This window comes from Leopardus geoffroyi, chromosome B4 (assembly GCF_018350155.1).
Source record: "Leopardus geoffroyi isolate Oge1 chromosome B4, O.geoffroyi_Oge1_pat1.0, whole genome shotgun sequence".
NCBI classification, from domain to species: Eukaryota; Metazoa; Chordata; class Mammalia; order Carnivora; family Felidae; genus Leopardus; species Leopardus geoffroyi.
The window spans coordinates 43679960-43706359 of NC_059341.1; the positions used below are offsets into that span (position 1 = coordinate 43679960).

Consider the following 26400-nt stretch of genomic DNA (forward strand, 5'->3'; position numbering starts at 1 on the left):
TAGGATATTTGAGCATTTTTCCGAAAGGCTCTTTGACAGCAAAAAATCCTTGACTATCTCTGCTAGTTCACTCTATGATACCCTCAGGTGGAGAGGCACCTGTCTGTTATGTTTCCTAGGAACTAAAGATAGTAACCAATGGGTCGTTACTCAATGACTGACTCAAAGTCCTCTTCTCACAATGGATTATTAGTATTTTTTTTTTGTTATGTCACAGAAAGGAATAACAAAAACATAATTGCAGAGACAATTCCCTTACTAACTAACTAGCCAACTATGGACATTTCCAGGCATGTATTCAAGTCCTCACGTGTTTGTTTGGATTCTGGGTCATGACCATAGCAGTTATGTTTTTCTTTGCACATTGTTGGGCTCTCCAACCAGGTGTCGTTCTTCTCTGAAAACCACTAGCATGTTTCTTGGTAAGGCGATCTCTCTGATGAACCAGTAGAGATCTAGAGGCTTCCGGTGGCAAAATGTAAATAAGATAATGTGACGACTGTCAGCATGGGGAGCCTCCGGAAGCCTTGTGAAGGATATTGTGTTTTTCTTATTGCCATTCAACATTATTCTTTCAGTGTTCTCCTTCCCAGTTTCTACTCCCCATCTTGAAACTTCGATGCTCCAGTCCCACCACAGTCCTCTGTGACCGGACCCACACATGCAGACAATGTTGCTCTTATCAGATTACTCTCGATCCTTAGCCAGCCACTCCATCCAAACTCACTTTGCCCCCTAGTGCCTAGGAGATTAATTCTCTGGCAGGGGTAAAACGCTGGTTTTAAGCAAACCGATATAACTCCTAAATAAGTTAACATAAACCAATGTCTAGAAAAGTTAAGGATCCTTTTGGGTTAAAGATCTATAGCTTTAACCACGATTGCACTGTGTCCATTACAATTCCCAGCGGTTACAGCTCTTCAGAAAGGAGGCCTACAATCCCCTCTTCACCTCTCCTCGGTCCTCTCTTTTTTTTTTTTTTTTTTTTTTTTTTAATTTTTTTTCAACGTTTATCCATCCTTGAGACAGAGAGAGACAGAGCATGAACGGGGGAGGGGCAGAGAGAGAGGGAGACACAGAATCGGAAACAGGCTCCAGGCTCCGAGCCATCAGCCCAGAGCCTGACGCGGGGCTCGAACTCACGGACCGCGAGATCGTGACCTGGCTGAAGTCGGACGCTTAACCGACTGCGCCACCCAGGCGCCCCTCCTCGGTCCTCTCTTGAACCCATACGGGTAAGTCTGGTTTGTTTGCTTGCTTTTGTTTTTCATCACCAAAACTGGCCCTGTCCAGGTCACCGGGGGCCTCCCTTCATCCAGAATCAGCGTCTCCTCCCTGGCCAACGCGCCGCCCCCCCCCCTCCTCCCCCACCTTCTGGAGGGATGGCACCGGGGCAGGAGCCCTGGGTAGGAAAACAGCTGAGGGTGAGAGCGGGTAGGAGGGATGGCAGCGCCCCTGGAGCTCTGGGGAACTCGCCCGCCGGGCAGAGGAGGGAGATGTCGCCACTTCCCCCGACTCCTCCAGTCCGGGCTAGAGAGCGCCAACGCACGCACGCACGGAGGGGCGCCGGGGGAAGCGCGGAGGAAAGACCCGGCAGCGCGCGCTGCACTGTGGGGACCCTCGAGCGCCGGGTGTCCCCACCCACCTATCCGCACGCAGGGACTGGGGGACGCGCGGGAGGACCGGCCGGCCAGCGCGCGCGCCGCACTGCGGGGACCCGCGAGAGCCGCATGTCCCCCACCCACCTCATGTCCCCACCCCCACCTCCTGCTCCCCTGCTTCCCACCGCCTCTGCAAGGAGAAAACTAAGTAAAGCCCGTGCACCACTTCCTCCGGCTGAGACCCGATAACGTTGTTTCTTCCGTTGAGGGTTCTGCAGAACCCTCCAGTTTCATCACGGAACAGAAAGAAAACACACCGGAGAGCACTGATTTCTTCACGGGGAGGAGCATCAAACCTACCGCTGGTCCTGGCAGTGAGCACTACGGTGTTGTGCCTGTGTGCCCAATATCATGAAAGCCTTCCGGCTACACAGTCCCTATATTTGTCAGTTGCACGGAAGGGCATCTCTGAGGCAAAATACTCCAGCCAGTGGCGAAGGTAATTTTAAAGCCAACAGTTTTGGGTTAAAAAAAAAAAATCTGCCAAAGCTGTATAGGGAGAAAACGGCGAGAGGAGCGATCAGGTGTAAGAAAACCCAGAAATCCTGCATCTGGGTGGGTTGCGAAGGAGGTGCTACCCCAGGCCCAGCTGGGGCACCTTTATGTAATTCTTCAACACAGAGCAGACACCTTTAGGAAAAGTATCCTTACCCACTCCGTCCTCCACCAGCAGTGGTCAGCAGTGGTCTTGGCTCAGCCCCCCAGAATTTAGAGGGGGGTTACTCTGGCAGTTAAATTCTCTCCAGTCGTATTTGAGAAGGCAGCTTCAGACCGTGGGCCCCTTGGGGCTTCCCTGAGGGAAGTGCATCAACAACTCTAAGAAACCAAGAGGGAGGCGAGAGATTGTGGAATCTCAACCTCTTGGGACTGGGAAGGCCCCTCGGATTTTGCCTGGGGAGTAGCTTTGCCAAGAGCTCCAGCATCTCGACCACAGAGGGTAGTGGCTTGATATTAAGCGTAGGAACCAGGCTGCCTGGGGGAAGCCTCGACTTTCTGCTTATTTCCTCTGTGACTCTGGGCAAGCTACTCAACTTCTGTGTAGTTGAGTTTTACCTTCTAGAACAATCCTGGCCGAAGTAATAAATATTTAATGCCTATTGGTAAAAAAGAGGTAAAAAATCTCCCTGGAATCAGATTTGAGAAGGGGAACCTTGTGAATGCTGACGTCCTTCTGTAAAAAAAGAACAGAGCTTGGAATAGTGTGATTTGGGCACTAAATGAAAATATGACCTGGCATATGATTTTAGTCAAAGTACACTTATGGAAGTACAAGGATCACTTTTGCAATAACATGCAATAATTAATAACGCAATATTGTATGATAAGAATGCTGGAGAGAGAGTCGGGTAGGCTGTGTTCCAGTTTCTTCTTTATCACAGTCATCTGGGTGAGCAGTTAACATCATAAGGTGTGTTTTCTTTTCGTTTTCAAAACCGAACTGTTAGTTTAGATCGATGGCTCCATGTTATGATGTGAGTCATAATAATCTGGAGAGTTTTTGTTTAAAATATATATTCGCATGTACTGCCCCAAGTCTATTGGACTAGAATCATCTGGGTTGGGGACCAGTAATCGGCACCTTTTAAGAGCTATGAGGACAAATTTGGAGCAACGCTTAATATCTACGGTTGATTTCAGCTCCAAAGTTACGAACGTAGTCCATTTCGTTGTCTCCTTGTACACTCAAATTCTATGATTCACAGTTGTGTATTTCATTAGTTACTAAGACACTGTTTACACCACTGTAATTATTTCCACACTGTGCCCATATATACTGTCTCCCAGGATCAACAACTCAAATCTTTATGTTAACACATTGGTACCAGAGGAGTTATGAGACGCAATCCTAAAAGAATGTTTTAGTTCTATTAGTTTAGGATTTCTTGTCAATTGTGTTAAATTTTCATCAGCGCACGAAGAACAAAGGAAATTTTTCCGCACATAATGTGTTGCCGTGACCAAGTCCTGTAAGAGTTTGTGGCTGAGGTCGGCTTTTCTCTGCTGATCGTGTAGAAATAACATCAGGTTACGTGTGAACAGGTGATGCAATTTTTCCTTTTCACAGAAATCGCACTTGATTCTCTGACTAGGGCTTCCTTTCTCTAATACTCAGGAAATCAACTCTTTCATTCAGTGAGTATTGTTTCAAAGATGACCTGATCATTATCTTTCGTAAGATTATTTAGAGTATGAAACCAAATAAGAATATTTGTACTTGTTTGCTCAGAAAAAAAAAGTAAATTAATAGATTAAATGCTCATTTCGGACTTGAGACTTAGAGACCCATTTTTTTTTTCAAAGTATAAGACTATTGGAGTGTGCCAAAATGTTTGAAGAATCTGAGTGAACATTTTAAGTAAAAAAAAAGTGCATATATTTCTGTCCCATCCTATATATTTCCTCACTATAGCTCAGTAATGAAAAGCAGTCTTTCTATTTGTGAGATGTGAATTAGAATTCACCATAGAAAAAATAGGAAGCAAATACTTTTAATAATTTTATGACAGGAAAGGCATTTCATGATTTCAACTACCTTATTAATAAGGAATAAAACAATTTTAAGATTTAAACAGATATAAAATTCTCTCATGTGTGATTAAATTTTTTAAAAATGAAAGAAAATGGATGGAACATAATCTCAATGTTGAAACAGTAGTATAATGAGTTTTTTTCTGGTCTCAAATTGTAGATAAACTATCAGAGAGGAGAAACTGGTACTTTAACTTCTCTGGATATTCTGATATCTAGTACTAATTCAGTGATTCTCTTAATAAAGTAATGTTGGCTTACCACGTCTTTAATCCATCTGAAATCCTATCCTGTTACTTCTCCATAAACCACCAGTCACAAGTTTTGATTTTTGATTGAGAACTAAAACGGTTCTCGAAAGACTTAGGTTATATACCCTTACGTTCTAGAAGTCACTTCTTTAGTCTCAAGAGCAGCAGATTATTCCCTCCTACATTTGTTTCCTCCTCCTCTGTCCACAAATATAGATGTGTGTCATTCCCACAATTCTATGACCTCAAAAAGCATTTGTCAATAGCTTTGCTCTGTTATTTATTTCTTTTATGATCTTCTGGGTTTGTTCACAGCGGTGATGTTTTCTGATTTTTAAATTGTAATGCAGATTCTGCTTCTTCAGTTGGAACAAGGGGAAACCTTCCTATTTAAAAATAATCTTGGGGCGCCTGGGTGGCTAGGTTGGTTAAGCGGCCGACTTCGGCTCAGGTCGTGATCTTGCGGTCCGTGAGTTTGAGCCCCGCGTCAGGGTCTGTGCTGATGGCTCAGAGCCTGGAGCCTGTTTAGGATTCTGTGTCTGCCTCTCTCTGACCCTCCCCCGTTCATGCTCTGTCTCTCCCTGTCTCAAAAATAAATAAAAAGTTAAAAAAAATTTAAAATAAATATAATAATAATAAAAAAAATAATAAATATAAATAATAAATAAATAATAAAATATAATATAATAAAAATAAAAAAATAATCTGTAACGTATTTTTGATACCAGCATGGTTGACCAACACTTGTTTTATATTATTAAGAGCTTGAAAATTTTTTTTTTTTTTGAAAATCACAACTTGTTAATGGTAATTTTAATGCTTATCAAGTTATTTCCTAAAATAGCTGTAAGATTTGGGAACATTTCAAGTATTCTTGTTCAGGGATGAGTCTTAAATACTCTTTGACTTGATGACCTTCATTTTCCAATGTGTCATAGATGTACATGTCATATACTCATGGCAGTATATTTTTATGTTATCCTACAGGAAAGAAATATCATTTTGTCTAAGAGTGGACGGGAATCTGTCCTCCGCTTAGTTTTACTTGTGTGACTCTTGGAAGAATTTTCCACAGACTAAGTTATGGCTTTGTACATTTCAGATCTTGTTTCCGCCTCATTTCCTACGTGCTTCTGGTTCTGGGTGTCATGGGATCCAGTCATATCATGATATGATTTCCAGTCTTCCATCTCTATGTGCTAATACAAGGTATTTAAGAGTATTCCTGGAATATAGGGCAGTTAAGAATATTCCTGGAAGCCATACTTGTATCACGAAGGCTAGCAAGAATATATTGATTCCTGAATAGACTTTGATATGAGAGAAAACTACATAGATTCATGAGAGTTGACTAAGCTGAAAATGCCACCTCAACTTCTCCTTCAGAAAAGAAGAAGAAAATACTGGCCTCCAATGCCATCCAATACAAGTAGAAGGAAATGTGATGTGATGGAAGGCAGATCAGAACAGAAAGACGCAGTATGGATGAGTTATATCTTAGGTTTACAAGCCTGTGACGACACACAGCCATGAGGACACATTGCCAAAGTTCATCCAATGCCTTAGAAGGGAGTCAGGCAAGAGAGGAGTTTGAATCTTCAGCCTCACCAGCTTTGGAGTAGATCCACCGGGGGACACATTCCTGTGCTTTTCGGACAGTAAGCGCTGCATGAATGAATGACTCTTACTGTGGAAGTCTAAACTGGGAGCTGAGATGACAGATCACTCCAAGTGAGTGGAAAGACCTGCCGGGGCCCTTTCCTTCATTTGTGCCCCACGTTTGCCACATCTGGTTCAGAGCAATGCCCAGAACTGAGTGCAGTATTCTGGGAGCAATCCACTTCATGCAAGGCAGGCAAAGCAGAAACATTGTCTTGCCCATTCCAGACCGTTCATCTCTGTGAAGCCCAACTAAAGTTGCTTAGCTGGGTTATTTCCTTTCCTTCTCTTTGGCAACCTTGCTATGACACTGCTGCACAGTAAGCTTGGAGTCAATGAAAACCTTTACATTTTTCACACTTGCTAGACCAGTTCTTTCTCAGGCTGTAACGAAGCAATTTAGGGTGCACGCGATACTTAATTTTGTGTGTTAACCAGGCGACGGGCTACACCGTAGATGTGTACTTCTGCTTGAGTCGGCAAAAATGTTTCTGGGAGAGGTTAGCATTCGAAGTGGCAGGTTGAGTAAACAAGGTCAGCTTCATCGATACAGGTGGACATCGTCCAATCTGTTCAGGGCCTGAATTAGAGCAAAAAGCAGGGGAAGGGTGAATTTGTTCTGCTTGTTTCAGCTGGGACATCCACCTTGTCTCTGCCCTTAGACGCGGTGGCTCTCTGGCCTTTGAACTAGACCGAATTACACCACTAGGTTTCCCGGTTTTCTAGGCTGCAGACAGCAGCTTGCAAGATTTATCAGCCTCCATAACTGCACGAGTCAACTACTGTAATAAACAAACAAACAAACAAACATCTCCTATTAATTCTGTTCCTCCCATTTGAAACAAGTGAAAAACCAAACTGTATCTACAAAAATGGTGTTTAGGAACACTGCACATCAGCGACGGTCCTCACTGAGAAATGGGAAATAAATGAGGTGTGCTCTGCGATTGCTCTAGCTTACTGACTTGAGGATGTTTCCAGGCTGCAGTGCAGTGAGACTCCAGATAAAGCCCTTCCTGGTAGTCTCCCTGAGTTGAGAAGAAGCCTGAAGACCGGAGAAACAAAGGCTGCTGGAATTTTCAGGACAAGAGAAAAGCGTGCCGCTATTAAGTTTTTAATATCCACATTCATAAGTGGTATCCTGGACACATTTTTTCATGTGCTTATTAGCTACTTCTATATCTTCATAGGTGAAATGTCTATTCCTGTATTTTGAGCACTTTTCATTTAGGTTCCTTATTTTCTTATTATTGAACTGTAAGTGTTCTTTACACAGTCTTTATCAAATATATAATTTACAGATATTTTCTCCCAGCCTGTGGTCTGCATGATTTGGCATTTATGGAACATTCCACCCAGTACCTGCAGTATATATATATATTTTTCAAGTTCAGACGGAATGCTTAATGGGATAGGCTATATTCTGGGCCATAAAACAAGACAAATCTTAACAGATGTAGAATTACTCATGATAAAAAACATGCTGTTAGACCAAAATGGAAATAAATTAGAAATCAACAACTGAAAGATATCTAGCACATTCTCCAATATTTGTAAGCTAAACAATACATTTATAAATAATTTGTGGGTCAAATAAGAAATCCGGAGAAAAATTAGAAACTATTTATAAATTAATACAAACACAAACATTTGCAAGATGCTAGTAAAGCAATACCTACTCCAAAATTTATAGGTCTAAATTCCAAATTAAAAAAGAAGAAAAATCTTAAATGAAGGGTTACAGATTTTGTCTCACAAACCTGGAAGAAGAGCAAACAAAATCCAGTGTACGCAGAAGAAAGAAAACCTTAAGATAAAATTGAAAAGTTGATGAAATAGAACCCAGAAAAACAATATAAAAATCAATGAAAACAAGAGCTGGTTCTTTGTCAAGAACATTAAGATTGATAAACCTCTAGCCAGATGGATGAGGAAAAAAAAGGCAGGAGACAGAAGCTCGAGTATCAAAACTGAGAGAAGTGATGTTACTACAAATTCTACAGACTCTGAAGGAATAGTTAGGGAATACTATGGACACCTTTATCCTAATAAATTCAACTTTGATGCAATGAACACATTCCTTGAAATATACAATCTATCAAAGCTTAGTCACTCATACACAGATACTTTGGATATATCCCTATACCTACATAATAAAAATGAATTAGCAGTTGAAAATATTCCCACCAAGGACCTCCAGGCCCTTATGGCTTTACTGAGAACTTTACTGAGGACATTTAAAAAAGAAATAAAACAACTTCTTCCTGAAAATTGAAGGGGAGGGAATATTTTCTGACTCATTCTATGAAGCTCCCATTAATCCAATAGCAAGAAAAATGACATTACAAGAGAAGTATAACAGAAATTATTATTCCTCATTAATATAGATGCAAAAGTTCTTAGCATTGAAAATATAGATATAAATAGATAATTCATCATGACCAAGTACGGCTTATATATGCATGTGAGGCTTAGTTAATCTATTCACCTACTAATAGAGAAAAAAAAAAAAAGGAAAATATATGATCCTTTCACACCCAACATTCATTCTTAATAAAGCTTTTCAGCAAATTAGTAGAAGGAGGTTTTCTTAACCTCATAAGGAGTATTTACAAAAACCTTACACCTAACAGTATACTTAACTGTGAAGGACTCGAAGATTTCTCCCTAAAATTATTAGCATAAGCAAGATAGGGATGTCTGCTATCATAACTTCCTCCAAATTTTGTACTAAAGGTACAAGATCTAGTCACTGCAGGAAGCCAAGACAAGAGGATAAAAGGTATCCAGACTGGAAAGGCAGAATTGTAGGTGACTTGTAGAAAATACTAGAGAAAATAGAAAAAAGTTGCTACAATCAACAAATGAGTTTAGCAATATTGTAGCATATAACATCAATATGCAAAAATAATGAACTTAAGTCTTTGATTCAGGCCATATGCAAATATTAGCCTGGGGATAAAGTTAGTTATCTCTAAATTAATCTACTAATCATTGATCTACTATAAAGCCTTAAACTATAATAGTTCTAGAAGAAAGCAGAGAAAAACCCTTTTGAGCTTGAGAGAAGTAAAGATATTTTCAAGATACAACCCCAAATACAGAATATGCAGAAGAAAAAATAAATATAAATTGGACTTCACCAAAATTAAGAACAGGTCTTTGAAAGATGCTCTTAAAGAAAGAAAAGACAGGCCACTTGGTAGGAGAAACATTTTTGCAAACCACGTATTTCATAAAAGGCTAAAAAAAATACATATTTTATATGTGTTATAGATAAAACATATATATTGATATTTCTTATCTATATCCTTCAAAACTCGATGATAAGACAAGCAACTAACAAAAATATTTGAGTGGACACTACACAAAAGAAGATTCATGGGTGGTAGATGACATGAAAAGATGCTTACCATCATTGGTCATTAAGAAAATGAAAACCAAAGCAAAAATCTGATATGAGGACACCTGCATTATAACATACACAATCAAGAAATTTGATCACGTTAACTGTTGGCAAGTACACACAGCTGCTGGAACTCATACGATGTTGGTGGGGAAACAGAAAATGGTACAACCTCTTTGGAAAAGAACTTGGCCATTTCTTCTTTTGTTGTTGGTTTTCTCTTTCTTTCTTTCTTTCTTTCTTTCTTTCTTTCTTTCTTTCTTTCTTTCTTTCTTTCTTTCTTTCTTTCTTCCGGTGTTTTGTTGGTGGTGGTTTTTTCTTTTTAACAACGTTGCCATTTCTTGAAAAGGAACACGTGCTAAGCGACAAAAGGCCACATATTATGTAACATGTCCATACACCGAGAATAAACAAATCTGTAGAGATAGTAAGTAGATTAGTGGTTTCCTAGGGTTTGGGGTAGGTAAGGACCGGGGTGGAGATGGGGAGCGAGTGACTACTAATGGGTACAGAGCTTTATGTATGATTGTACAACCCTGTGAGTATGCTAGAAACTTTGAATTGTACATTTTAAGCTGATGAACTTTATGGTATGTAAATCCTATCTCAATAAAGTTATTTTTTAAAAGGTAACATACACATATCATATGACTGAACTATCCCACCCTTTGGGTTTTGTTCAAGGAATAATGAAACCACACGTTCATACAGAGACTCGTATACAAATATTCATAGCAACTTCATTTGTAACAAGCCCAAACCGGAAATAAGCCAGATGTCCAACAACAAGTGAATTGGTTGAAGGAATTGTGGTATATTCATATAAAAGAATACTATTTGGTGATAAAATAGCAATGACATATGGCATATAAAATACGACCAATGAGTGTTCAAATAATTGTAGTGAAGGAACTAAGTCTGTTTATAAAACGGTGTATACTTTATTATTCAACGTGCATAAAATTCCAAAAACAGTTCAAACCTCACTACGGTGACAGAAGACATAGCCTAGTGATTGAGGTGGGGCAGAGAGGGGCATTTCGGAGGGTCACAGAGGAGCAGAAGTAGTCTCGAAGATAATGGATATGTTAGTTATTTTAGTTGTGGTGATGGCGTCAGGTGCATACATATATGGAAATTTATCGATTTGTATTCCATAAACATATGGTTTTTATGTTATGTCAATTATACCGCAATAGATCTGTTAAAAAATTTTAAATATAAGAGAAAATATAATTAATCAACTAACATATAAAAAGGTGTGTTTCTGTCATCAGGTGAGTCCCCAAAGAACTCCACAGGGCATTTTTCTAAAAGCTGTGTGTTTTTCTAGTATCTCAACTAGACATGCCCAGGATGACAAAGTGGGCCGAAGTTCACGTTATTTCTCCACAATGTTAAAAATCTTCTCCCCCAGAGCGTTATGACAGGCAACCTTTGGCCAAATAAGAAAGAAAAAGGGAGTGGCCTATGTTCCTGGAAGTTTCCACCTCCTCCCCCTGGAATCTGGCTGACATCAAACAGAGCGGATCTGCCTGAGCCCTGTCATATACACCCCCCACCCCCCCCCCACCTCTCAGGAGAAGATGCCTTTAGAATACGAGCTCCCCTTACACATTCTCTGGCCATTGAATAAATTACCTGCTTGCCATCCAATACTGCTTTGTTATTTCACTATGTGGCGAATGGTATTGAAAAGGGAAGGAATCTACCAATTCCATAACATTTCATGCATTTTTGTGGGATACTATAATCTTTAATAATATTATACGCTGTAGTCTAAACAAATGGAGACACAGTCAATGCTCTCAGATGGGCTATTTACTCATACAAGTAAGAATTTTTTTCAGGTGGGACTGACAATGTATTTTCTTCTTTCATAAATGGTTGGTGCATATTTTCTGCCATTTTTGTGGGGTTCTTTTTGTTTTGTTTTGTTTTTCACTCATTAGAAAGAGCCTCTTATGTATCAAGACTCCTTATTTTATATATGCATTGCAAATGTTTTCCGTACTATTTTTCTTTCATTTTTGGTATGGTATACACAAGTTTTACATTTGTTTATCTATCTGTATGTAAATCTATCTGTCTTTTCTTTATGGTTCCTGTCTTTTCTAGACAGCTATAGAAAATCATTCTCTAACCTATTTCTCCTTCTTGAATCTTTTGATCTAGCCTCCACATGACTAAATTGTTGTGTGGTTGTCCAAAGACCACTTTACTCTGCTCTCTTAGTTTTGGAGACCCCGAAGTTCCTAATGCTCATTTTGATTATTTTACCTATCAAAGTGTTTCTTTAATAACAACTAATTGTTATTATATTACTATATTATTATTATTATTATTATTATTATTTTATTTTTATTATATTATTCTTGGGTGAACCAAATGCACAGTAGGTGATTAAAAAGATGATTATTCACACATTGATAATAACAGGTAAAATTTCTCATAGAGTAAACAGATAATGGAGACTTTTAGATGGATTGGAATAGATGCCTTTGGGAAAATGTGTGTGTTTGTATGTGTGTTTTGAGAGATGTTATAACCATAGGTTTAAGAGTTCAGACTCTGCATCAGACTGTACAGATCCACATTCTAGCTCTCATAGAGTGGTTTGAATGGTTAAGTGAGATAGTATGTGTCCATTTAATATTGTAAATAATCAATGTAATTTATTTTTTTTTTAATTTTTTTTTAATGTTTATTTATTGTTGAGAGAGATGGAGACAGAATGCGAGTGGGTTAGGGGCAGAGAGAGAGGGAGACACAGAATCTGAAGCAGGCTCCAGGCTCTGGGCTGTCAGCACAGAGCCCAACACGGGGCTCGAACTCCTGAGCTGTGAGTTCATGACCTCTAAGCTGAAGTCAGACACTCAACCGACTGAACCACCCAGCCGTCCCTCAATACAATTTAAAAATAATATCTATTATTTAAGTAAGTGATGGAAGTCATAAATTATGTGTTTATTATTTCAAAATAAATGCATACCTAGCTCATCTTTTGCATTTTCTGTCTCCAGTCATAAGGCACACAAATCAGAGTGTGTTTGTGTAAACAAACCACCCTTTGCATCAACTGGACTTCATCAACCCCATTCATGTATTTGTTTATTCAACACACATATTAAAAAAATTTTTTTTAATGTTTATTTACTTTTGAGAGAGAGAGAGAGAGAGAGAGAGAGACAGAGCATGAGCAGGGAAGGGGAAGAGAGAGAGGGAGACACAGAATCCGAAGTAGTCTCCAGGTTCCAAGCTGTCAGCACAGAGCCCGATATGGGGCTCGAACTCACGAACCATGAGATCACGGCCTGAGTTGAAGTCAGACACTCAAACAACTGAGCCACCCAGGTTCCTCCAACACACATCTATTTTTCAAGCTACATTTGTCAAGCATTCTACCAGGTGATGTAAATCCAAAGACAGACAAGAAGTTATGTCTACTACTTACACAGGTTAACTCCAATATTCATAAGGTAAGTAGAAGAATTCAAAAAATTCTTAGTTACTCAATGATCTTGGAAGTTAATCTTAGCTTTTTACTCTGCTTTTTAAATTACTAGGAATTCTATTGCCATAATCTTGTTACCATTTTCTTTTTACGCCTCTGTCATTTTTCTTCACTTTTTCCCCCAATATTCTGCCCTCTATTTCCTTCACTGCCCTCCAGCCTTTTGGAGAGTAGTCTCTTCAAGCAATGATACCGTTGAATCTCCTTTACTTCCAAATCTTCTCCTTTTAATATAATACACATGATATCATACACACACACACACACACACACACACACACACACAGATAATATAGTTAGCTTCCAAGCAGTCAGTTTGCTGTCATCTCCATTTAAATGCATGCTGGTCTAATTTGTTATTTTTTCTGCAAAATTTCAAACAAATCACGAAAGCATAGGACATATATGAAAGTTTTAGGTTAACCACAGTCTTCAGAATATACCCGAGAAATGCCAGAACCACTGCAGAGAGGAAATGAGTAGCCAGCAGAGGATGAGATTGTGGTTGCCTTCCACAGCTGCTTTTCTTTGATATACAAAAACAATTTGTAGTTCTGCACACAACTCTCGGCAGATTGAACCAAACGTGTCTAGAATTCAAAGCATAGAATCATCCTTGTTCTAGTCACCAACGGTATATATTTAAAACTTTTATCCTTACCTATTTTCTCCACTGTTCCAGTAGAAATAATGTTTTTGCTCCTATAAGAAGCCAACCCAGCTACGTGTACTCTGAAACCCATTTTCTCTTGACCTCTCAAAAAGCTATTGAATTATTCCTCTTCCACTCTTTCTTGCAGTGTCGGTTTTTTTCCTTTACACTGATTCATTTCTATTATCATAAAATGCACTAGCACTCGCTATATTTTTTAAAAACTCCCTTGACCGGGGGCACCTGGGTGGCTCAGTTGGTTAAGCATCTGACTCTGGATTTCAGCTCAGTTCATGATCTCACAGTTTGTGGGCGTGAGCCCTGTGTCAGGCTCTGCGATGATGTGTGGAACCTCCTTGAAATTCTCTGTCTCCCTCTCTCTCTGCCCCTCCCCTGCTCATGCTCTGTCTCTCTCTCTCTGTCTCAAAATAAATAAATAAACATTAAAAAAAAAACCCACCCTGATCAGACATATTCCTCTAGCTACTATCCCATTATTCCTCTCAGAGTATACTTGTCATAGAGTTGGCTAAGTTCACACCCTCAAATTCCTCACCTTCTGTTCTTTTTTCAATACATTCTATTCTCTTCACAAAATCATTTCTGATAAACGTCACTAGGAATTCCACATTGCCAATTCAATGGCCATTTTCCTATTGTTGCGTTTCTTGACCTTTCAGCAGCATATAATACAGCTGACAAAAACTTTTTTCTATGGATTTCTGAACATGCCTTTGTATTTCCTCCTCTATCCTTAGCTGCCCCTTCTCCGTCTTACCTACTGGTTCCCCTCTGTTTTAGCTTTCCAACAGTCAAAGTCATGATCCCCAAAGGACAGGACTCAACCCCGTGTCAGTACTCTTTATCTAGGTGAGCTCCCTCTGCTTCATGTACGGTTCTTTTTCTTGAGTTCCTGGTACAAATATCTAACTGCCTATTTGACATTTCCCTCTGGATATCTAATAGACATCTCACACTTATGTCCAAAATCATATCAGTCTTTTTCCAATTATGTCTCCTAAATCCTTTATTTCCCTATCTTTTTATTTCAGTGAAACACAACAGGCACACCATGGTACCCCACTATGAATTGCAAGAACTGCTAAAAGAATCTGATGTATTGTAGACGTATGAAACAGCCTCACTGAAGGATGTGGGGATAGAGTCTGTAGATCTAAGTAATCTTGAAAATGTGTAGTTTTAACTTGTAAGACTAGTAACAAAAGGAATTGTACATAAGCACTGTCTTTGGTAGTTTCCCACAAGGTACGAGATAACAATTCTAAAGCCACAAAAAATGTATCCTGGAATTGAGCAATTAAGTAAATAAATGGTGGTGGTGGCAGCCATGTTTCTCACTGCTGGAGCAGGAGGTAATGGAAGTGAAAGGGTGGGGGTTAGGATGATCCGTGTTGTAATTTATTAAAGTTCATCCGCATGAACTCATGGAACCAGCTGAAAGAGTTCCAATGGCCAAACTGGAACAATGTGAGGAACAAAATAAATAAGGTAGTATTGGGCTAGAACGGAAAGTATAAAATGAATTTGAATGAGTTTTACTGATATAAATGATTGAATAAATAAGTAAATGGGAGACTACACAAAAATCACCTGCAGATTTCTAAATAATTTATGTAGATACTCTGTCATGGAAGAGGTGGGGCATAACTCTCCACTTCTTAAAGTGTGGGCTGCACATATTGACTTCCTTACAAAGGGTCCAGTATGGAAATGGAGAAAAAAGAGTAACTTTATAGTAGATAAAACTGACAAACACGACTGTAGTCACGTGATCAAAGATAACAATAGTGATAAGCCATGTTGGTCATATGCACTCTGTAAGATGTGATAAAAATGGCAATTTATCCCTATGGTCTTCCTCCAAAAACCTTTAACCCAAGTGTAATGATGAGAAAAACATCGGACTATTCCAATGGGAGAATATTCTACAAGACATATGATCAACAGTTCTCAAAACCGTAAAAAAAAAAAAAAACCCAAAACGATACATCAAAAACAAGAGAAATTGTCAGTCAAGATTATCCTAAGAAGACATAAAGAATATGGGGCACCTGGGTGGCTCAGTTGGTTGAGCGTCTGACTTTAGCTCAGGTCATGATCTCGTGGTTCATGAGTTGGAGCCCCACAGCTCAGAAGTTGGAGCCTGCTTCAGATTCTGTGTCTCCCTCTCTCTCTGCCCCTCCCCCGCTCACATTCTGTCTGTCTCTCTCTCAAAAAATAGATAAAAATTAAAAAAAAAAATTTAAAGAATAAATATATACTGTGGTATCCAAAATGGGGTCCTTCAATAGAAAAGGTAGTACGTAAAAACGAAGTAGAGACTTTAATTAATAATAATGCATCAATATTGATTCATTAATTTTGACAAATGTCCCATACTAATGTAACATGGTAATAATAGAGAAATTTGGGTGCTATGTATATGGGGACTTTCTGTACTAATTTCACCATTTTTCTGCCTACCTAAAATGATCCTGAAAGGAATAGTTTATTCGAAAAACAATGAAGGTCACCTCACTCTTAAATCATATCCTTTGTGGTTTTACAGCTGTTGGGTTTATTTCAATGCCACAGTTCTGAGAAACTGACTCTGCTTTGATCAGGTAATGCCTCTCTTTCCATCTCATTCAAATATGGATTATTCTGTTTATAGGATGTTTGGACAGATGCAAAACACAGAGGGATCAATGATGCAGAAGACAAGAAAGCATCCCTATCATTGTCAACACAAGTGGACATGCAAAGGTAGGAATCCATAACCTCCCATGAGACCACAGATTATAATATAGCTAGAATTTTCTGTGGGTCTTTTAATCCTAGACTTTTAATGAGAAATTTTAAGAACTTGAACTAGAATCTGTTGTTCAGAAACGTTTTTATCTTATTTGTAAATAACATGTTTACATAGATACCTCTTCACTAGACTGTACCCTTTTCTATATCTGTAGACTCACACCCATTTCAGCCTCTGGTATGTAGTTATATACTTATAAATATTGTTAACTTGAATGTAATCGATCAGGCGTGATTTGACCTGGGTTGAAGATTGTGAAAGTGTTATAATGCTGCTGTATTAGGCAAAGTGCATGATTATAAAAGTTAGCATCTGAGTTTGGTTTCATTAATTGATATAAATATAAGAGTTTTATTTCAAACAACATTTGAGAAGGCGACTACCATACTCAATCTCATGTGTCTTTTTTGGATGCTCATTTTTATTATTAGTCAGTTATTTTGGTATTACTTATATTTTGCCTTCCTGGACTTCAAACCCACTGAATATTACCTGTGTGATGGAGAAAAGATGTAAATGAAGGTACATGACAAATTTTAGTGGAAATGTTTTAACTAACCAGTTGATCAGCTAATACCCCACCCATTTGATTGTTTGTGGATTGGAGTTTTCTCCTAGAAGTGTTACATAAAAAGGATAGTTAATAAATAGTAAATAAAAGATATTGACCTCTTAGAATCAGTAAATCCAATTCTTTCAAGATAATTATGTATGTGATCATATCAAGGTAATTTAAACAGAGGCTGTATATTTCTTTCCTCCCTCCTTAAGACATAGTGTGCCCTCAGAATTTTACATTTCTACGACACATTTTCAAGTTCCTTTTTAACGCCGATATGTTTCAGAAGGAAAAATTATTTATTACAGATTACCCTAAATGTCCCAAGTGGCATCAGACTGCTCTGAGATTGTCCAGCATTGCACTGGTTATACTCATTGCCATAGTGATAGGACTAACCATTTTGGGTAAGTAAATTGAAAGCTCTCTGTTCAACTAGAGAGGTTAATACGTTTTCCTTGGCGTTTACCTTCATTTCTCTAACTTCTCCAGAATCATTTTTCACATTTACCTGTTACTTCAATTGCATCGATATTAAAGGACACAGTTGATAATTTCATTAATGCAAGTATTTTTTTTCTTATACAGAGGAAACAACAAACTTGTTAATTTGTAAAGTCTATTCTGCTTATAATTGTATTTATTTAATTTTTTTTTTAATTTTAAAAAAATTTTGAGAGAGAGAGAGTGTGTGGGGGAGAGGCAGAGAGAGGGGGGCAGAGGAGGATCCGAAGCGCCCTCTGTGCTGACAACAAAGAGCCCCACGCGGGGCTTGAACTCGTGAACCATGAGATCATGACTTGAGCCAAAGTCGGATGCTTAACTGACTGAGCCACCTAGGCACCCCATAGTTATTTTTTTTAAGTTTATATATTTATCTTGAGACAGAGAGGGAGAGAGAGAGAGAGAGAGAGAGAGAGAGAGAGAGAATGAGTGGGGGAGGGGCAGACGAGAGGGACAGAGGGAATCTTAAGCAGACTCCTTGCCCAGAGTGGAGCCAGACACGGGGTTCAAACCCACAAACTGTGAGATCATGAGGTGAGCTGAAATCAAGAGTTTGATGCTTAACCAACCGAGCCACCCAAGGCGTCCCCGCTTATATAATCAATTGGTAAATAGTGTGGGTATGGTTGTCACAATTCTGTGAATTGAAGTTTTGTATTTTGGTAAAAGCACTTCGTTTTGTGGAAGTTTAGTTGGCACTTTACATAAAACTTTTGGACTTTAGAGGTCACTTTTGATTTTTTGACGTTTTGACAAAATTTTTGAGCTGCTTGAGAATTTAAGGCCCAATTAAAGTTAAGATCTAGTCCTAAAATGAGGTCTACTTCAAGAAGAACTATGGGTAATTATATCTGTTATTGTTTCTATTTGTTGTGACTCTCTGTGTGTTAGGAATTGTGTTAAGCATTTTACATGCATTATTTTTTAGCCTCAAAACACTCTAGGTTTGTTCAACATTTTCCCCTTTTATATATGAGGGAAGTAAGAAACAGAAAAGGCTAGTAATCTGTTCAAGATCACACAGCAGTCTAACCTGTCATACCTAACAGATACAAATTTCAATATAGTTTCATTTTATTTAGATAATTTGTTATCGTTTGTTTCTACTTACTTGTTCTCAAGTGGAAATCTCCAGAGTCTCTAAGTTTATTCATCCTTTGTCACATTATAGTATTGAAATGCTATAGACAGACTTCTCAACCAGCAGTGTGAGCATTCACTTGTAGTTCTGCTTTAGTGGATAATTAAAAGGCTCAAGGTCGTACTTGTAGAAATCTAACTGGTGTTACTACTTTATTTGCTAGTATGTCGCCTAAGTAGTGAGAAAGGAACCAAAGATTGTGATGGCATGAATATTTCTCCCAGGAAACAACAGGACAATACAAACTTCACAAGTAAGTGGTTATATTTCATTGTACTGTAGGGGAGGAAAAACTTTTCCTCCACCCTCTTAAGTTACTACCAAGGGGCATGTGAATTAACTGTCAGAAGACCGATGAACAAGAAGAAAAGTTTTATTTGCATTCATAGGAGAGGTAACAAAAGAAGTAGCTGCCTCTGCCTGGTTACAGTTAAAGGTTTCCATACCTAGCTTAATAGGAGAAAGGAAGGGGGAAGACTTTCTTTGGGAAAAACAAGTACATTTCCACAGGAAAGACGAGCAAGTAGGTGTTTCAGGAGACCGAACTGGAGAAAATGAAGTTAGTAATGATGTCTGCATATACAGGTGGTGAGTAGTCTTTCCCTCTTCATAGTCATAAATTCGTCCAGGAAGGGGATTCATGGTAGAGTTCTTAGTCCTTTTTTTTCCCCTTGGGAGTAAATCACTCCAAAGAGGAATTTATGGCAGCCTCATATCTCAGAAGCTTCTATTTTTAGTCAGATAAGGGATGCTCCGAAGAGGCTTCTCTCTGCACCTGTGGATTGCATTAGGCATATACAAAATAATTTGTTTACTGACAAGATAGCAAAGAATTTAAGCAAGAGTCCCTGTCCTTACCCACCTCATGATTAATGCGTGAGATCATAAAGTCAAATGGACTGCCATATGCAACTTAAACTGATAAAACTTTCCCGGGACATTATACCAGGATTATGTACCTTTTTTTTACCCATGTGGATGTCGCTTCTCCACTATATCGGTTGCCATTTTTGTAATTATTATTTGTTATACTATGTGATTAAGGTGTTAGGTCACTCTTTAAAAATCATAGTGGAAAGATCGAATTGTAAGGCATTTGGAGATCAGTATGGCTCACGAAGAAGGGGATTACTAATTACCAATTTACTCTCATCTAGATTTCTATTCGTTTCCATTCTGCAGCCAGTAGGATCTTTCTAAAATGCAAACCAGTGGCCAGGGCACGGCAGGCGAGGAAAGATAATTTCCCCTCTACCTTGATAAGTTTTTGACTCAGACCCCCCCGTGCAATAAATGACAGATTAATAGGAGAAATACGGAAGTTTTTTATTTAAAAAAAAAATTTTTTTTAACGTTTATTTATTTTTGAGACAGAGAGAGACAGAGCATGAACGGGGGAGGGGCAGAGAGAGAGGGAGACACAGAATCGGAAGCAGGCTCCAGGCTCTGAGCCATCAGCCCAGAGCCCCATGCGGGGCTCGAACTCACAGACCGCGAGATCGTGACCTGAGCTTAAGTCGGACGCTTAACCGACTGCGCCACCCAGGCGCCCCGAGGAATACAGAAGTTTTATAACACTTATATCTCTGGGACACATGAAACATACCCAGGAAAACTGAGTGACTCCCCAAAATAGCCCAAGCCACGACCTTACTTACGATCTCCAGCTAAGACAAAAGAAAATGGGGGCAGAGGAGTCAGGGTAGGGGCCAAGGGCAGGCTGCCCATAAGTACCACAATAGCATATTAATTATTTTAAATTGGAGCTACTTGGGAAATATCTGTCCCCTGAAAGTAGGAAATAAATCTCCTGTATCAAAGGTACCCTCCTTAAAAAAAATTAATGTGTATTTATTTTTGAGAGAGAAAGACAGGGCATGAGTGGGGAAGGGGCAGAGAGAGAGAGAGAGAGAGGGAGGCACAGAATCTAAACGAGCTCCAGGCTCTGAGCTGTCAGCACAGAACCCGATGCAGGGTTCAAAGCCATGAACGGTGAGATGAGACCTGAGCCAAAGTCGGAGGCTCAACCCACTGAGCCACCTAGGAGCCCCCGAAGGCACCCCTCCTTTTACTAAGAAGTGGGAAGGCATCCTTATCACCAGAGATAGAAACTTTAATGCCAAAAAATCTAAAACAAACCTCGTTCCTTTTTTTCTAATCCACTACCTTAGCCCCACTTCTTAGAATTCCTTGCTAATTAAAGCTCCCAAACATGTTTGCCTTATCCTGTCAATGCTTCACAAATTTATTGTCTCTTAGTCTAAAATGTATAAAAACTGCCTGACTCGGTCATTTGTTTGGGTCTCAAATTCATTATTGGGCCTCCGTGCACGTGCAAACTTTGGTGTTTGCTTGTGTTAAGCTGTCTCATGTAAATTTCGTTGTTTTTTTTTTTTTTAAGTTTATTTATTTATTTTTGAGAGAGAGAGGGAGAGAGAGAGAGGGAGAGAGATGCGTGAACAGGGGAGGGGCAGAGAGAGGGAGAGAGAGAGTCTCAAGCAGGGATTCCCTACTCGGGGCTCCATTCCACCAGCCGGTGAGATCATGACCTGAGCCAAAGCCAAGAATAGGATGTTCAATTTACTGGGCTACCCAGGTGCCCCAACGGAGTTCATTGCTTAAAAGTGGGGCAAAATCTTTACTTTTAAGGGAAAAGTTTAGAAATTAGTGCATTTTTTTGATATTCAAACCTTACTCTTCTGTTTCTTCCATTTTTTTCCATTTCAGCAAAGTCCACGCTAAACTTATGCCCTAATAACTGGCTGCAGAAAAAAGGGAAATGCTATAATTTCTTAAAAACCTTTAAATCATGGACCGATAGCCAAAAATCCTGTTTAATAATGAAATCACATCTCTTGATGATCCAAGACATGGCTGAACTGGTAAGAGCTAATTTGCCAGGGAAATTAGTACTTCTAAAACCGAGAGAAACAAGTAAATTAAAAAAAAAAATAACGTTTGTTTATTTTTGAAGGAGAGAGAGACAGTATGAGCAGGGGAGGGGCAGAGAGAGAGGGAGACACAGAATCCAAAATGGGCTCCAGGCTCTGAGTTGTCAGCACAAAGCCCATCAGGGGGCTCGAACTCACGAACTGTGAGATCATGACCTGAGTTGAAGTCGGATGCTTAACTGACTGAGCCACCCAGGCGCCCCCAAAGTACATTTTATGATAAAGGAATTATACTGCTGATAATTACAGCCATTTATTGAATTCCTAGCATATACCAGGCACTGTGGTAGGCATGCCACAAATTATATAAAATTTAGTGCTCACCATAACTTTACAAAATAGGCAGTATTTTCCATTTTCATAAGAAGAATCCGCTGAACTTGACAGGTTGTGTAACAATGCTATTTCACATGTCAATGGCAAAGCTGGGATATCGATGCTGTCTTTCCACATCACTTCTTGGGGAGAAAGATACAAGCTCTTTGAGCATTATCAGTATCTGGCAAAACTTTCTCAAGTCTGGGCGAAGATCAGAAGAGGCTATTTTACTGCATTTAACTCCGTTACCTTTGGGTTCTCTTTCACAGAATTTCATACAGAGTAGTATACCGGATGGAATTTACTTTTGGATGGGTCTGAACATCACGCACCCACAAAAGGCATGGACCTGGCTGGACGGCACCCCATTAAATCTACAGTTGTGAGTATTTGGCATTGGAGTCTCTCACCAGCCAACTCGTGCTGGGGGATGCCCGCCTGAAACTCCAGATGGTCAAAATGGTTCCCAGAGATGGAAGACTTTGATTTGTTAATGTGTGAGTGATTAAGCCATTTACCTTACGGAAAGGAGGCTAATTTATTTGCTTATTTGGGTTCTCTTGTAGTTTATCCATGATGCTAGAGATGTAAATGGAAAATTGTAGTTAACCTGAAATTCTCTAAATTTCATTTCTTTTGAGGTGTTTCTTAAAAGTTTACAAAACAACCCCTATTTTAACTTACAGGAAGATTTCAATTAGTGGGAATATTTCAAATATTAAGGAATATGTTATGTGTAATACAACAAATAGCCATTTGACTTGTTTTTAATACTGTCACCCTAAACAACAATATGTGTAGCTACTTTCTGCTTCTGTTCCATTCATTCTGCTTAATTCATTCTACTCCTTCATTTTTGTTTAAACTCCATGGGTAGAGAGTGCTAAAATCTTTGGGGGGCTAGGCACTAACTAATCCCCATAACACAGGCAGAAGCTCCTGGGGGCCCAGGGTAAAACTTGCTACTTTCAGCATCAAGGTTTTGGGGATCATCAAAAGTTGATTTTACTTCTTGAAAATTTGAAATTTTGTTGTGTCATCTCAAAGAGATGTGAAGGAGGTTTAGGGAGACTATAGATGGTCTGGAGTGATAGAGCAGGCCCATTGGACTGGCTGAGGGGCAGTAAAAAAAAATGCTCTGAAACAGAAAGTCACCCTACAAATGAATATGCTTACCCAAAGACTATTTATAAAATTTCTTTTATTTTTTTTTTATTTTTATTTTTTTTAATTTTTTTTTCAACGTTTATTTATTTTTGGGACAGAGAGAGACAGAGCATGAATGGGGGAGGGGCAGAGAGAGAGGGAGACACAGAATCAGAAACAGGCTCCAGGCTCTGAGCCATCAGCCCAGAGCCCGACGCGGGGCTCGAACTCACGGACCGCGAGATCGTGACCTGGCTGAAGTCAGACGCTTAACCGACTGCGCCACCCAGGCGCCTCTATAATATTTCTTTTAAAACTTGCACTCTATACCCACCCATAGCCTGCTCTCTGTACATCACACTAAAATAATTTTAAAACTTGATCTTTATCATTAATAGAAATCTATCATGTTTTTAAAGCGATGCTCCGTCAACCCACTTGCAAACTGGCTTAGAATTATCTGTTTGTTTGTTTTTTTTAATTGAGGGGTTTTGTCTGATTTTTAAATTTTTTTTAATTTTTAAAAAATGTTTATTTTTGAAGGAGAGGGAGACAGAGCATGAGCAGGGGAGGGTCAGAGAGAGAGAAGGAGACACAGAATCTGAAGCAGGCTCCAGGCTCAGAGCTGTCAGCACAAAGCCCGACGCGGGGCTTGAACTCACGAACTGTGAGATCAGGACCTGAGCTGAAGTCGGAAGCTTAACCGACTGAGTCACCCAGGTGCCCCTTTGTCTGACTTTTCAGATGCCTTATGGCTTATTTGTCTAAGACAAGAAAGGTTGGCTTAAATATCATGGAAAAAAAGAGTTTAGGGGAATTTTCCTTCTTTTGTATAAAGGGTAAAAGGATTAGGGTATGCCCATATATACACAAATGAGCAGAAATTCTCTTGCTGAGGTGTCTGTGTGAGTTTAAAACATTTAAAAATGGGGAGGTCTCCTTCCCGGTTGCTCACCCCAACACTCACTCCTTCCCCCTTTCTGTCTGGGGTTACATTTAACATGTAAAGTATAGAGGTACCAGAGTATTCCTCTTTCTTAGGATCTTCTGTAGCAGCCAGATTGCTTATTATAGGCAAACAGTGAAGGAAGATTTTTGAAAGGTGTGATACTTGGGATTTGGGTCTGGAAAGTGAAAAAGGTAACAGTTCAGCTTTCCTCAGAAAGTCAGTTTAGTACTTTTTGAAGAACATACATGTCTTGCATGTTTTTACATGTGTTGACATTTCTAAATCTTAGAATGATAAATATGAGATTGTCCGTTCTAAAGCGGGTATCATTCCATTGTTGCACATAGTCAGAAAGTTGAATCTGGAATCTTTTGAGTAATAAAATGAATTTTTCTCCTAAACGGGCAGGATCGTCCTCTGTCTTAGTCCATTTGGGCTACTATTGACAAAACACCACAGACTGAGTAGCTCATAAGCAACAGAAATTTATTTCTCACTGTTCTGGAAAATGGGATTCCAAGATCAAAATATCAGCACGGTCATGTCTGGGTTAGGGCCCTCTTCCTGGTTGGTAGCCACATTCCATCCACCATGACCTCACATGGTGGAAGGAAGTCAGGATCTCTCTGGAGTCTCTTGTATAAGGAACTAATGAGAGTTCCACCTCATGACTTAAGCACCTCCCGAAGGTTCCACTTCCTAATATATCACTTTTATGGGTTAGGATTTTAACATATGAATTTTGAGGGGGAACACAAGCATTCAGACCACAACAAGTAACAGCCCTCTAAGATCTTTATGTTTTTGTATGATGGCATGACATTGGGAAACCAGTGTTTCTTATTCACATTTTTATTTTTATTTTAATTCCATGCAGCATTTCCCTTTACCAATGGCCATTTTTGGTTAAGAAACTATTTGGAACAGCTACCTTCATTAAAGATGTCATTTTTTAACGGGTGCTCCTTGTCTGAAAATTTAGAGAGTCTTAGATCTCCAGCTTGGAGAGCACATGCCTCCCAAGGCGGGAGATAAACACACAAAATTTCACGGTTGTGTTTTTAGCAGAATGAGAACAGAACATTGTCTTTTCATCTACAGATTTCAAGTCATGGGCCAAGTTGAAGATAACGCCTGTGCTGTAATAACAAAGAAGGGTGTGTTTTCCGAAAAGTGTTGTAATGAGAGTTACTGGATTTGTCAACATGTGATTTCTTCAGACAATGACTTCTAAACTGATTGCAGTCTATCCTTCCTATGAAAAAAAAAATTCAGAAGTCTTTTTTTATTTGTGTATTTTTGTAGATGTACATCATTTTTACAACAAATATTAAAATATTTGTATGGTGATGATGATGATGATAATGGTGTAGATTTGTGTCACTATAACTCTGGGCAGTCAGGCTTAACTCATTCCTTGTGGCCTTGTCACTCTTGTCACTGGTGCTATAATTCAGCAGTCATCCCCCATTCATCATAGTGGCTCTTTTAGACAGAAGTTGGCCTTTCATCTCTTCGACAATTCTCTCCCTACAGCCCCCATTCATCATTAGCAGGGGAGCTTTTTTTTTTTTTTTTTGAAGAGAAGCCGTCAGATGATACATTCATGAATTTTCCACCACTGAGTCTACACAATTGTCTGCATCTTACTTATTTCTTTTCCTTCTCCTCCTATTTCCAAAGAAGGGGTCTTCCTCTGTCTGGCTACATCAAATCTCAAAGTCTACAGCCGGGATCGCAAGAGATTCCTTCCTTCATCACCTCCACTTCTAACCTCTCTCTTCTTACGCCTCCTTTTCTTTCGGCAATGAAAATGCAAGAACGCAAGAAAATTTTCCCTGAACCACTTGTGGCTTCCAGTTTCTATCCAGTGTCTCCCACCTGTTTTAAGTCCAACTTCCGAGAAATTGTTTATACTTGCTTTTTCCTCTTTTCACCTCCCACTCCAGGTTCTTCTGCAATCTGGTTTCTGCTTTTCCCACTATTTCACTAAAGTCTTCTCATCACATCAAGAATGCCTTTCTTCTGCCTAAACACAATGACAGCTTTTTAGCTTTCCTCTTAACTCTCAGCAGTGTTGTTCATTTGTGGCCTATCCTTTCTTCTAGAAATATTCTCTGACCTTGGCATCTATGACACAATGCTCTCTTGAACTTCTATCTCCCTTCCTTGCCATTGCTCTTCAGTTTTTTGTTTGTTTGTTTGTTTGTTTGAAGCATTGCTTCTCTCTTCTGATCTCTTAAATACTGACATTCCTTGGAGTTTTGCATGAATTCTCTCATACATAATTCTTGGCTAAACTCATCCACTCTGTAGGTACAGTTACCATCAATTTATTGATAACT

The 26400-nt window shown here is 39.2% G+C and overlaps 1 protein-coding gene across 2 annotated transcripts; it reads left to right on the forward strand.

Annotated features, from left to right (window-relative positions):
- The first annotated feature begins 1820 nt into the window (after positions 1 to 1820).
- On the forward strand, positions 1821 to 26400 carry LOC123590731 (killer cell lectin-like receptor subfamily F member 1). 2 transcript variants are annotated; one of them, XM_045464182.1, is made up of 7 exons: positions 1821 to 2100; positions 16347 to 16438; positions 17355 to 17453; positions 18855 to 18944; positions 21419 to 21573; positions 22230 to 22342; positions 25157 to 26400. In XM_045464182.1, exons 2-7 carry the CDS (start codon positions 16348 to 16350, stop codon positions 25287 to 25289), a joined length of 681 nt encoding a protein of 226 aa, XP_045320138.1. In that variant the 5' UTR covers positions 1821 to 2100; position 16347; the 3' UTR covers positions 25290 to 26400. The 2 variants fall into 2 exon arrangements, with proteins under 2 accessions (XP_045320138.1, XP_045320137.1); XM_045464181.1 differs by lacking the exon at positions 1821 to 2100 and having other exon boundaries at positions 16260 to 16438.